The 12,671-nt window shown below is 39.3% G+C and overlaps 1 protein-coding gene across 2 annotated transcripts; it reads right to left on the bottom strand.

Annotated features, from left to right (window-relative positions):
* Nucleotides 1-3,573: 3,573 nt before the first annotated feature.
* eva1bb (eva-1 homolog Bb (C. elegans)) lies at nucleotides 3,574-11,187 on the bottom strand. Of its 2 annotated transcripts, XM_042506570.1 has the most exons (4): nucleotides 10,799-11,187; nucleotides 8,588-8,654; nucleotides 5,740-5,881; nucleotides 3,574-4,666 (listed from the first exon to the last, which is right to left on the bottom strand). In XM_042506570.1, exons 3-4 carry the CDS (start codon nucleotides 5,804-5,806, stop codon nucleotides 4,233-4,235), a joined length of 501 nt encoding a protein of 166 aa, XP_042362504.1. In that variant the 5' UTR covers nucleotides 5,807-5,881; nucleotides 8,588-8,654; nucleotides 10,799-11,187; the 3' UTR covers nucleotides 3,574-4,232. The 2 variants fall into 2 exon arrangements, with proteins under 2 accessions (XP_042362504.1, XP_042362502.1); XM_042506568.1 differs by lacking the exon at nucleotides 8,588-8,654 and having other exon boundaries at nucleotides 10,799-11,186.
* Between the last annotated feature and the right edge of the window lie 1,484 nt (nucleotides 11,188-12,671).

The following is a 12,671-nucleotide window of genomic DNA, read 5'->3' as shown; positions in this document are numbered from 1 at the left end:
CTATCCCAGTTTTAACAGACTGTAGAAGCGTGTTAAATACTTGCTGCATTATTGTGAGGGGTCTCGCTCTACTGCAGTATATGTTAACATATTAATAGTTGCAAAACGCTGCTGTCGGGTACAAACCTCCTGTCTCCAAAATATCTATTTTTCAGCAATTAGAAAAAAATGCTGTATTTTTCAGTGGATCCAACGGAGATAGGTTTAGTCACAAGATGTAGAGGGGGGACCAACAGGATTAATTCATGAAAAAAAAAAAAATAGTGAAATGTAGAGATTCAAGGTTCATGGAAAAAACTACTAAAAAAAACCCTCTATGTAAAGTGGTGAAGTGGTAACTTTAAGCTTGGCCACAAACTGGTGGTTTACATTTGATGATAGTGACAAAATCACAAAACATCTTAGGGCTGTATGTAATGATTACTTTCACTAATGATTAATATATCTTTTTTTTATTTTAATTTTTGTCTATATGCCACAATGTAGAGAAAATGGCCATTATGATTTTTACTTCCCCCACTTTGCTTATCAGGCACATCTGATTTCAGCTTAATATTGGCTTACTGGTCTTAAATTGAGCAAATTGACTTGTCTCTTTTAAAAGCATGGGAAGAAGACAATGAGCAACGAAAGAAGAAATGTAAATCAGTAAGACAGTAGTAGAAAATTACCTGAAATTAGTTATTACTACAAAACAAAGTTTAAAAAAGAAAAGGAAATGACCTAAGAAAAAAGTAGCTAAAAATGTATGCTTATTCTGTTACAATTTTAGATATGTAAATATCACATAGAATATATATTATATATAACTATAAATATTGTTTTTCCATAGCTTTTTTCTTTATTCCCTAGAAATTTCAGCTAGCTTTTTTGTTAAAAAAATCAGTCATTCTCTAAGTCACTCATTTCTTGCAATTCATGAAACATTTTTAACCACATTGCTCATTCCCTTTTTCCCTATGTTTTTTAAGTAATCACACCAATTTTCTTAAGTTTTATAGATTTAAATAATTGTGTAAGGCGTCTGAAAGCAGCATGAGAAAAGCGAGGTTGCTTCAGATTTCCAGGGGTTAAAGCGGAGGTGTTGAAATGTCACCAGTTTAAAATCACATTTATAAGCAAATCTCATGATGTCAAACAATGTTAAATATGTCTTCAGCTGTTAAAGAGGCCAAAGACGGTAAACAAGTGTGAATAAGCAATTTGTCCCAGAATGAGCTCATACCACCAGATCATGAGTGTCTCTTTGTCAGTATGAGAGTTTTCTCTAAATCTTTACTATAATCTCCATTCAGTGCCACTTAACGGACACTGCAGTTATAACATAACGAGCCTTTTCATGGACGCAGGAGCAAAACTCAGCCAACAGAAAATCTCCTGGGACATCGCTCGGAGAAGCTCTGCATTGGTAATATCTACAGTTCGGCAGAGGTGAATGGCTCTTTCATAGTCCCTCTAGCAGACATGTCTTCAGCAGAGAGAGCTGCAGTGTTGTAGATGAAACTGGGAGGGAGGAGACTGGGAATTGTGGAAAGGGAAACAGGAAGTGATGGGGTCACAGTCACAAGCCAGTTTAAAGGCTGGGAAAAAGACTGGAGGGTTTTCTGTGAGAAGATGACTTCTGTGCTGAGATCAGCCCACCATGAAGCTGCCTCTGGGAGTAGTTTTATTTCTGGGCTGCAACTAATTATTGTTTAAATTTTTTGATTAATGTACACTTTATTTACTTAATTAAAAAAGGGGGGACATTAAAAAAATTTATCACAGTTTTCCAAACCCCATCCTAACTAGCCAACATGTTATAACTTCCTCTTATCTCTTTACAGGCCTTTGTTTTACATTAATGCACATTTCTTTTGCTTACTATCGCTGAATATTGCACATAATTTTTAAATACAGTGAACCTTTGCACATCCCTTTAAATATATTTGCACATTCTTAACTCTTACATATACTTACTTATTTTGAAATAGCAGATTATGTTAACTTAAAATATGTTTATTGCTATTTATATATTTATTTAAATTCTATAGCTTATTTATGTTTCTTGTTTATGCATCAAAACATCAAAAGCAAATTCTTGTATGTGAAAAACCTATGGGCCACTGTGTTCAAACAACTAAAATATTTTGTAGATTAAACAATTTGTATTTCTATTTATTTATTCTCATTTTTTAAATGTATTGTTTTTCGTTTGTTTACTTACTCTGTAAAGCGGCCTTATGTAGGCAACCTCAAAGAGCGTTATATAAACTTAAGTTATTATTAATATTAATAGTAAAAAGGAAACTTTTTTTGTGGTAATTTATCAAATAAAATCAAAATGATCTTTGATTTGAGTTTTTAAAATGTGGAAATTTGCTGCGTTTACTCGTTTATATCATTGTAAATTTAACATTTTTGGACTGTTGTTCAGACAAATCAAATAATTTTAAGAATTAAAAATAATCAACTAATCAGTCAAAAACATTAATTGACTATTAGTAGAATGTAAAACAAACCTTTATTCAAATGAGTGTCTTATATAACGGAAAAATTAACTAATATTTACATTTGAAGGGCTGGAACCGAGTTTAGCGATTTTTGGGTCCGGACTATTTCTTGGTCGGGATTGGTTACTTCCCGGATACTCCCCGAGTTTTGGCAACGTCAACGTCAACGTCGGTCGACCAGGTTTGCAACAGTTCACAAGTTGCCCTTTATTTACTCATTTTTATTTATTTTTTTTGTTACCATGGATGTGTTAGAAGGCCTTTCACACTTGGATGAGCTGGTAGGTGGATTTTTGTTACCGTTTGGACAGAGCTAGGCTAGCAGTTTCTACCTGTTTCAATTGTTTGTGCTAAGCTAATTTAGCTAACTGTCCCTCGGCTTCAGCTAACGCTACATTAGCATACAAACGAGAGTGGTGTCGATTTTCTCTTCTGATTATTGCTAAAACAGCGAATAAATGCATTGGTTTGACACATAAATAACCACAAATGTACACTGCTGCAACCACTGACATATATGTGCTGTTGTTGTTTGATAAAGTGGTTAAACTTTTAATTATTCACATTGCAAAGAGATCATGGTAAAATACAGATAACGTCAAATATGCAGCAAATAAAAGCACAAGCAATACAATATAATACATATGGAAACCCAGAGTGTTCAGTATTAAATTTATGAATGCATACGGAACTGTTAATTGGGAAAAAAACAAGAATTCACGAGATTACTTTCTCCTTATTTCAAAAGTAGATGTATTTAGTTGTTTCACAACTTTTACCATTATTCTAAAATAATCTCCTTAATTCAGCAAAACTTCTTTATAATTCTGAGATAATGTTGTTAATTCAGATAAATAAGGCTAATGTTTTTTTTCTCAAGTGAATGCTTCTGTATATACAACTAAGAATAATCAATTCATATGAATAAATACAGACAATTTATGACACTGAAATTGTAACACACACACACACACACACACACACACACACACACACACACATATAACTTGGCTAATTGTTTTATAATGTTATTTGTCCTGCTGTGAGTTTATTATTTTAATATAGTATTTTTATTCATATTTCAGTGTCTTCAAAATGTCAGTATATAAAAAAATAATCCAATATCTTTTTTTTTTATGAAATAAATTACGCCATTTTCCCCCAGACAGATTTAGTTAATGATGCACTTTTTAGTCAGGACATACAGGTTTTTCTTGATCAATAAAGATAAAATAGCATTTCATCAACCCTCATATATTTAGGGACTGTAAAACAGCTACCGGGCAGGAGAGGGGTCAGAAAATGTATTTTTCTTGTCCTAAGGGAAAGTATTTTTATGGTATGTTTCTGTTCAAATTTGTATTTTGTCTTACTTATCTTTTAAACTTTGCCATATGTAGAAGACAGCTGTTCGGTCTCTAAGTAAGTGTTATATCAATTTGTTCACTGGTGATGAGCATTAGAAGCCAAGTTTATTTATTTAATTTATTTCATGTTTAAATTGGGGTAACACTGCTGAATTATTATTTTTTCTTGTTTGTGAATCAAGAAGAGGGGTGTAGTTTTGACAAAGTGAAATATAAGGTTTAGTCTCCCGTATCACTCCAATCATTATCGTACAGGTTCTTATTTTAATATTGAACACTTTGGGTTGCCATACAGATTAAAATGTCTCAGTCCAATGTGCTGAGTGTCCTGTCCTTTGCAGTTTGTGAGGTGGATCTTTAGTCAAAGTGTCTGTTAGTGGTAATGCACTCGTCCAATGGTCCCTGTCCCTGTAACCAGGATGTCCGGCTGTCCGTTCCTCCAGATCTCCCTGACGATTCTTTCTCTCTCCTCCAGACGTCGCGCCTTCTCCAGCTCCTCAGCTGACGCAAACACATTGACGCTCCTCAGAGTCCCGTTAGACTGGCTGCTGCGATCACTCATCGGCCCGATTGTCACTTTTGGGATCTCTGCCTCCTCCCCATCTTCCTCTGCAATGCTCTCCTCCTCGTCCCCGTCCTCCTCTTCTTCTTCGCTGGACTCCTTCAGCTGTCTCCTTTCGGGGGAAGGTGGAGGTCTTGTGTAGCGACGAGTCCTGCAGGCGATGCCGGCCACCAGGAGGCACAGCGCCATGAGGAGGCCGAAACAGACGCCCATCATGAAGTAGAGGGCGAAGCTCTCTGGGTTGGCTGAGAGGGCGGAGAAACACAATGGATGAGTTCGATATGACTTCAGTAATAGTGAGTAACGAGTTTATTTACTCAAGCAGTAAAAAGACACTGTCGATTCTGAACTAGCTTTGCATTAGGGGCTGAGCGATACGGCTTTCAAATAATACCGCAGTATTTTAAGGCTACATTGCGATTCATGATATATTTTGATATTTTTAAATGTCCTTTAAACTAATTTAAACTACTAAAATACAAAATTGTTGAATGAACTGCTGTTACAGGATGTTATAAGGATGTTAATAAAGAACTTTTATAATGAAATTTTAAAAGGAGCTGGCCCGTTTTAGGCCAGAAGTGTTGATGTTGTTGCTGTTGACGTGAAGCTTCCAGTAAACAGTTGGATGTTAGCTTTAGCTGCTGCGAGCATGCGACTAACTAACAGCTCTACAGGTGATATATTATTGATATTTCCAAGTTGCATTGGTGCGCCGCGATCGCAAAACCTGACTAAACAGTTGCAATCAGAGTTCTGCAAATACAAACACAAATTCTACTAATTATGGTAAAAAAAAATTACGTCATCACGTGAAAAATAGTAAAAATTACCAATTCCAAGACAGAAATAACACAATGCATGTTTTTATGCTTTGATGGCTGTAGGATCAAAGATTACATTTTGGGAAAGGGTTAGGGTTTCGGTGGCGCATTTTTTGCACTTAACAGTATGAATGTAACAGTTTTGTTTACTCGGTGTATTTTTGATTTTTGATTTTGATTAAACAAAAATAGTCTTGCCAAAATGTATGCCATATGCATGAACACAACCAAAATTAGCAAAAAATGAAAAATGAATAGAGCGTAAAATGCACCAAACTGTCCCAAAGGGTTAATACTTGTGGTATTGTCACTAGGATCTAAGTACTTCTTCCACCACTGGGAATTAAAATGTAAAGTCATACAGTATTTGGTGAGAAAAATCAGAGAAAGATTTGGAAATGTATATATATCCAACGCTGGCAGTCATTTTGTGACCCTGTAGAGTCGTGCTGTTTGTCGGAGTCGTGGGGTCACAGACACACGGAGGTTTTTACCTTTGATGTGAGCGTAGGTCGCCATGCTGTTACTGAGCAGCTCCATGTCTCTCTTAACAGGCTCCATCCTGGTTCACTGTGGCCTCAAATATCTATCATCTCCAGGACTTAGTTTTACACACTTAACTCCCAAACCAAGATTCTGTAACAAAGAAAAAACACAAGCAAACTTTTAATTCATGTTTAAACCAAATAGATATAAGATAGTGTCACTTTTAAGCCCACTGGGGAAATCTGAGCTCATCCAGTGTTTCTTCCCCATCCATCACTCCTGTGATCTAAACTGGTGTCAGAGGTCAGCAGACGAGGACATTGTGTTCCTCCTAAGTGTTTGACACTCGGGGCTGCGGTGAGGACGGCAACGTGAGGCCCTCTGTGTCTAACAGGGATGTTTATATTTATGACATCAGAGCCTGAGGAGGCTCTTTCCGGCTTTTTCTTTTCCCACAGAAAAAGTGACATAACAGATTTCACATGTTCTCTTGGAAACTCCCGCTAATAACAGCATGTCACCAGAGACCATGATGCCATGGGATCACCTCAGCTGCGATACAGCGATCCGCGACTTAAAACAGATGTGAGCCAAGGGATGTGAAGTAGGGGTCGACCGATATTGGATTTTCGGGGCAGATACCAATTATTAGTAATTAATGAGACCAAGAACTTGAATGCATTTACAATGAAAATGAAAATCTTTCTGTCAATATTTAGAATTTGGAATATAACAAACTCCAACACAAAATAAAATAAATAAAAAAATGAATAAATAAAAATAGCTCCCTGAGGTTTTACAAATAAAAGTTCCTTCCATGCTGACACTTTCTGTGCATGTATTGCAGACTGCCTCCCCTGGTGTTGGCTGAGTGTAATACTCCTAAACTGCACTTTTTTCTTTAGCATCACTGGGGTAAATGGGGGTAAGTGGGCGCGCGTCGTCCATCTTTATACACAGTCTACGGTGAAAACAGCCCAGAGGGGGAGAGACAGCTGCAGCGGAGCCAAAGTAGCGCACTTTTTTGATTCATTAATTTTATCTGCGATTATTAAAATAAAGCATTGATTATTGGGAAAATGCCAAAAATTGGCCCCGATAATCAGCTAGGCTGATAATCTGTAGACCCGTAATGTGAAGTGTGATTTCCAACGCCCTCGCTTGGAACGCACTAATCTTCAAACTCGGTCTTTATCTTGATCTCAGCTGCGCACCTTTAATGTTTCATGAATGTATCTTGATGGATCATAATGCTACAATACAAGCCGAGAGAACGACACAAAACCAACCAAAACAAAAGTATTACTTTTCTACAGTTTTTTGGCAGCGTACTTAAGTAAAAAAGTTCTGGGAAGCAGTAAGACAGACTAGTGTTTGTCTTAGAGAGGGAGGGAGAGACAACATGACAGTAGAGGGTAGACTAGTGCATGCAGTGTTTGTGTCAGCTCTCAGCCTAATATTTTACTCTGAATGCTGCCTTTTAGCTTTTTGACCTTGAGATTTTTAGTTAGTACCCCAGACTTTGGGTTGTAGGTCGACCTATGCAGATCAGAGGGGAATCTGAAATGGTTGGGTGCTTGCAAATCAGCGCATGAGTGCTATGTTTGACCCGTTCATTGCAGACGCTCCTTGGATATCTAGTATGCTAAATATCTAGACCTGTCAGGGATTTTGTCAGTGAGGCACAGCCAATGACAGCACAAGACTGAAGTTGATTGACATTTGGCACGAAGGAATTGCTAAAATGTTAACCTATTTCTGGGTTTTAGGACTCATTTCTGGGGCACTTTACTGCCATCCCTGGAACCATGCTGGAATCTAAAAATTCAACAGTACCATGTCTTTTCCGGTTACTCTAGATAACCCACAGACCACAGTTAAATGACTTTCTACCACAAAAAATAGTTCCTAAATATGTATTTTTTGGAATTTGGGTGAAACTGGTTCTTGAGAATGAGAGGCTGTGGGGCTAAGTCAGGTTAAATTGGGGGTGGGGCGGGGGGATTTGTCACAGACGGTCCCAGAGTTACAGTAAAGCTTGATGTAAACATGATGACTGATATTTCCACCCCCTCACATTCCCTGTCATTACAACAACAATGTGCGTGGGAGCCAAATGTTTTTCTTTCTGTTGCTTTCTCTCCGGGGAGAACGAAATCATGCCCTGCTCCCATCGCTGCCATTTGGGGGGCTAGATTCTCGCTCTCCCACCCTGATCTTTATCCTGGTGACTCTTGGCAGACCCTGCGCGCTCTCAAAGGCTTTATTTTTCTGTTTTTTCAAAGGGGGGCAATTACAGTGGTAGTCACTCTGGTGGCCGCTGACTCATGGGAACCGGTGGGTCTAAACCAGCGCTGCCTTCTGTTGAGCATTTAACTCACAGACAGAAGAAGCATGACTCCATCTGCACCCATAATTTGCATCCCCCAGACCTTAACAACATAAGTGGGCTATTTAGTTTCCGCTTGAGCTCGTGTAAAGTCAAACAGTATTTGTTTTGATTAAAGACTGGCCTTTACAACCAGTGCGTCTACGCTCCCACTGATAACACTGTTTATCAAACGTGGCATTTATCACACCGCAGATTCTTATCGAGTTAGTCTTGAAATGAATAGGTCAACAGCTTTGGGAAACATTTGCTGTCTTGTGGTGAGTTCTCTGAGTGATGCCACTTTTATGTCTGTATGCTAAATATGACGGTGGTAGTTCGGTGGCTGCGATAGAAATAAACCTGCTAGTGTTTTGAACATCCATCGCCATGCTTCTTGGAATGGTGTCGCGAGAGGAGAAGTCGCATGACATCAACGTTTCGAAAATATCACATAAGTTTTGCATAAATCTGTAATGGAAACCCACCTAGTGTCTCCTCCCGCTCAACACCTGCTGCTATAGACCACTTCACTGGGAGGAGAGCGGGCAGCGACTGTGGAGACAGACAGACTCCCAGTTAGCAGCCGCAGCAACTCGAATCCAGCTAGCGCAAACCCCAGCTTCAGAGAATCTGACGGCCCTGACGCCCCAGCGGATCAGAAAACTTTCTGTTGCTGCTGTTGCACATGTTAGGCCACCAGCCTGCTGTCACACTTAACGCTGAGGGGTTTGCACTGGCCAAATTTGAGCTGCTACAGGTGGCGACTGATGGTCGCTCACCTTCTGAGAAAGCAGTCTACAGTGAGGAGAGAGTCAGAGGGGACGCAGGGTGGCTAACAGCTAGTCTGATTAATGAAGAGAGAGAGAGCCGAGCAAGGAAGGGCCGAGTGAATGAGCTGCCCGCAACTCCACATTGAAATAATAAATAAATCAATGTATGGGCAATATTGGGTTACTGATACACGTGCACACGGGTGTCTGGTGGGAGTCCCATCGGACAAAGAGGGAAGGCAGCAGGAGGAGGAGGGTGTATTTTCAGATATTGCTGGGTTTCATTGCCTTATCCAGATTTCTGCTTCACAGCTTTAACATATAGGTTCTTATTTGTCTAAAACCAAACTATAATACAACAGTTTGCTGTTTTGGGGCGCCCGGTAGCTCACCCAATGGAGCACGCGCCCCATGAACAGGGGCTGCGTCCTTGCTGTAGCGGCTGCAGGTTTGAGTCTGACCTCGGCCCTTTGCTGCATGTCTTCCCCTCTCTCTCCCCCTTTCACTCTTAAGTTTGTCCTATCTAATAAGGCTGAAAAAGCCTAAAAAATCTTAAAAAAAACAACAGTTTGCTGTGTACCATGCAATTGCTCCTGACCAAGAACTAGGTCGGCACATAACCCTCTGTTAAACTATAAGATGTTTTTATGTTTTGGTTTTGTATGGATTAAACAAAAAAGATAGAGCATGTTAACTGTTAAAGCTCAGAGGTGTTTTGTTATAAATTTTTTATTATAGTTGTAGTCTAGCTGTGTTCACATGTAGACTCACATTTAGAGAATGGTATCGATCTTTCCATCTGACTCTCCGTAGTATGTGATAAAAGAAAATACAAGCATAATTTTCTTAAAATAAGCAGAACAGTCTGCTTGTGCAGTAGGAACGTTTTTCCTGGTTTTTATTGCAAAATTAGATCAAATTTTCCTTAATTTCAGCGCAGTGACCTGTCGTATTCTTTTATGTTTTAAACTACAGACGCTAAATCTGGAAACTTCTTGAAACAAGTTGATGTCTTGTGGAAACAACTTTAATATCTCACTGCATTAGCAGATTTGTATTTCTATTGTTTTAAGAAAACAAGCTTTAAGATATTATAACTTAATTATAGACAGACAGGATAAGATAGATTGGGTATTCTGTCTGTGCCTAAGCACACTCTTCTTCTTTTTTCTCATTTGCGGATTTACAGTAAAATACATATATTTTTGTGCAGAGCTTCATGACAAATGTTTTGAAGTTTGCCCCGATCTGAGAGCACAATTCAAATACCAGAGGGAGACAAATGTCCATTTTATACAGCCGCCGCCGTCTTGGGCAGACAGATTTAACACCTAACATTTCCAGACAAGTCCAGTAACTTCTCCTCTTAACTATACACATGCAAAGCCCAGCAGCTGTAGCTGTTTATGTAACCCCATAAAATGCACTCCCGTTCAACCCCCCCACACTTCCTGCCTAGATAATCCCATTTAAGTCAAAAGATGAAACTTGAAACCATTGAAAATAAGACTTGTTATTTTACAGTAGTCCGCTGAATGTTCGCTGTGTCTCAGGCGGGGAGCTGCTGTCAAAATACTTACATAAAAGTGCGCTCAATTAAGGATAAAAACACATAAAACATCTTAGAATTTTTATTTAAAGTGTTGATGGTTTTGGGCACGTTGTAGCTACTGCACTTTTATGGTCTGCGGTATTGTAAAGAACATGGTGCAGGCCCTGCTAATAAACAAGTTTGTTGCCTAGTTTATTGCCTGATGGCAGAGAAGTATAGTTGGGAAGATCTTTTTGTAAATGTGATGTTTTAAAATCAGTATCTGTGACAGTTTTCCCGACAGAAAAACATCTGTAATGTGCAATAAAGGCTTGATTTGTATGAAAATTAAATATGTTTGAGGTAAAAAAGTAAACAATTAAGTAACCACTCACCTTGGTTCCAGATGAGAGCAGCACAGATTGACTAGATTAAAGTTTCCAAAAACAAAGAATTTAGATCCAAATTTGGACCTGGTCTTTCAGCCAACACTTAGATAAGATCCCATAATTTGTTCCGAGGAGCAGTGAGAGGTTTTGGTCACTCTGTGACAGAGGAGCTGATGTAGCTGCTGCAGAGGGAGCAGCCCTCCACTATGATCCACTCCCTGTCATCCTTTAGAGGAGGAGGAATGGTCCTCACATGTGTTGAGAAGGAGGTGTTTCCTTTTCCTGAGAGATAACTCAACCTAATCCACTGGCATCTGACTCCAAAATAAAAGCCCCTAAATGCAGAGAGACCTCATTTCAACAGAAATCACCTTTTTCTGGAGTTATTCTGCCTGTGTGCAGATTTGAGCCACACTGCTGACCAGAGGGAGGTGATCTCTCCTCTGCTGGCCACAAGCGCACCACAGTGAGGTCTGTTCACTCTTAAGCCAGGAGGGTGGGACAGGAAATAGCTAGTCGGCTGCCATGGGCACAGGGCCGCGGTTCCTTCACGGGCTTGTGGATTAATTGAGCTCTTTGTATTTTAATCTCAATGTTGAGAGAGAGAGAGGGGAGGGGGACTTCAGCAGTGAAGTTTGTCTCTCTAACTGACTTTATTAAGCAAACAGTGGAGCCAGCAGGTGCCGCTGTTTGATTCCAGTGGTGGAAAGTAACTAAGTACATTTACTCCGGTACTGTAATAGAAGGAGCTCTTTACCAGATTCAGAGCATTAATATAGCAGCAATCAATTTGCTATTCATAGATATAGTGGAGTAATTGCATTCAGAGCAGAGAATGAAGTCACATTAGGCGGGTTTCCATTACAGATTTGTGCAGAACGTAAGGGTTATTTTTGAAATGTTGATAAAACACAAAAGTGAGATGACTGTGTTTCCACTGAGTGATGTTATGCAACTTCTCCTCTTGAAAACACTCCAAGAAGCATGGCGATGGACATTCAGAACATAAGCAGGTTTATTTCTATTGCAGCCACCGCACTAGCTGTCATTATTTCCACTCGAAGTTGACGTAGCCGTTTTATGTGAGTGATAATGGAAAGGCAAGCCCGTCATACATGGGAGCGGCCACATACGTTCAGACAATCCACTCAACCTTTGAAAAGTTGTGCAATAACACCTCTTATAGTACATCATGCCCGAAGGAGCCAGTTCTTACTGACACTCATTGTTGTACATTATGTGACGAAGTGACAAAAGTGTTTCCATTGCATTTTTTGCAAGATATGGCTTATTTGAATTGCCTGAAATACCACCTCGTGCAAGCGTAAAAACTTTGCAATAAATGGGACTTTTTTCCAAATGGGTGTGTTTCCATTAGGTGTGTTTTATATTTGCAGGTGTAATTTGCACAATTTGAGGGTTAATGGAAACCTGCTTATGTAGTGGCTTGTGTTCTCTCTCTTGCGTTGTGTGATTAACCAAACACAGACCTTTCTCTTTGGCTTCCTCGGCCGTTTATTCAGAGGGACAGCACACTGTAGGCAACTGATGACAACAGAATCGTATTAGATCTCATAGCATTCTTGGTCGTTACATAAACGCTGATTAAATGCACCGGGACAGTGTGCAGCAGATGAGCAATTTACCTCTACGTAAGTATGAAAATGAGAGCAGGACTTTTATTTGTATGTAGTATTTCTGTTTCGTTGTATTGGTACTTTTATTAAAGTACAGGATGTGAGTACTTCTGCGACCACTCTTGGAGTCTGTGACACTGAATCAGGCCGTGTTGTCTTGTAAAAGAATTGTTTATGCGGTCGAGCCTCTGTAAAGTGCTATTCTGAGTTTAGTGAGTGTTGATGTGGCGCTTGGTCGTGTT

This window comes from Plectropomus leopardus, chromosome 18 (assembly GCF_008729295.1).
Source record: "Plectropomus leopardus isolate mb chromosome 18, YSFRI_Pleo_2.0, whole genome shotgun sequence".
In the NCBI taxonomy this organism is placed as follows: Eukaryota; Metazoa; Chordata; class Actinopteri; order Perciformes; family Serranidae; genus Plectropomus; species Plectropomus leopardus.
Note: the sequence above shows the minus strand (reverse complement) of the source record. Positions and strands in the feature narration are given on the sequence as shown.

Excerpts from the sequence above, each read along its gene's own strand:
- eva1bb (XM_042506570.1), bottom strand. The coding sequence starts at position 5,806 with ATGGAGCCTGTTAAGAGAGACATGGAGCTGCTCAGTAACAGCATGGCG. Across the intron at positions 4,667-5,739 it reads GACCTACGCTCACATCAAAG|CCAACCCAGAGAGCTTCGCC; the intron begins GTAAAAACCTCC and ends CCGCCCTCTCAG.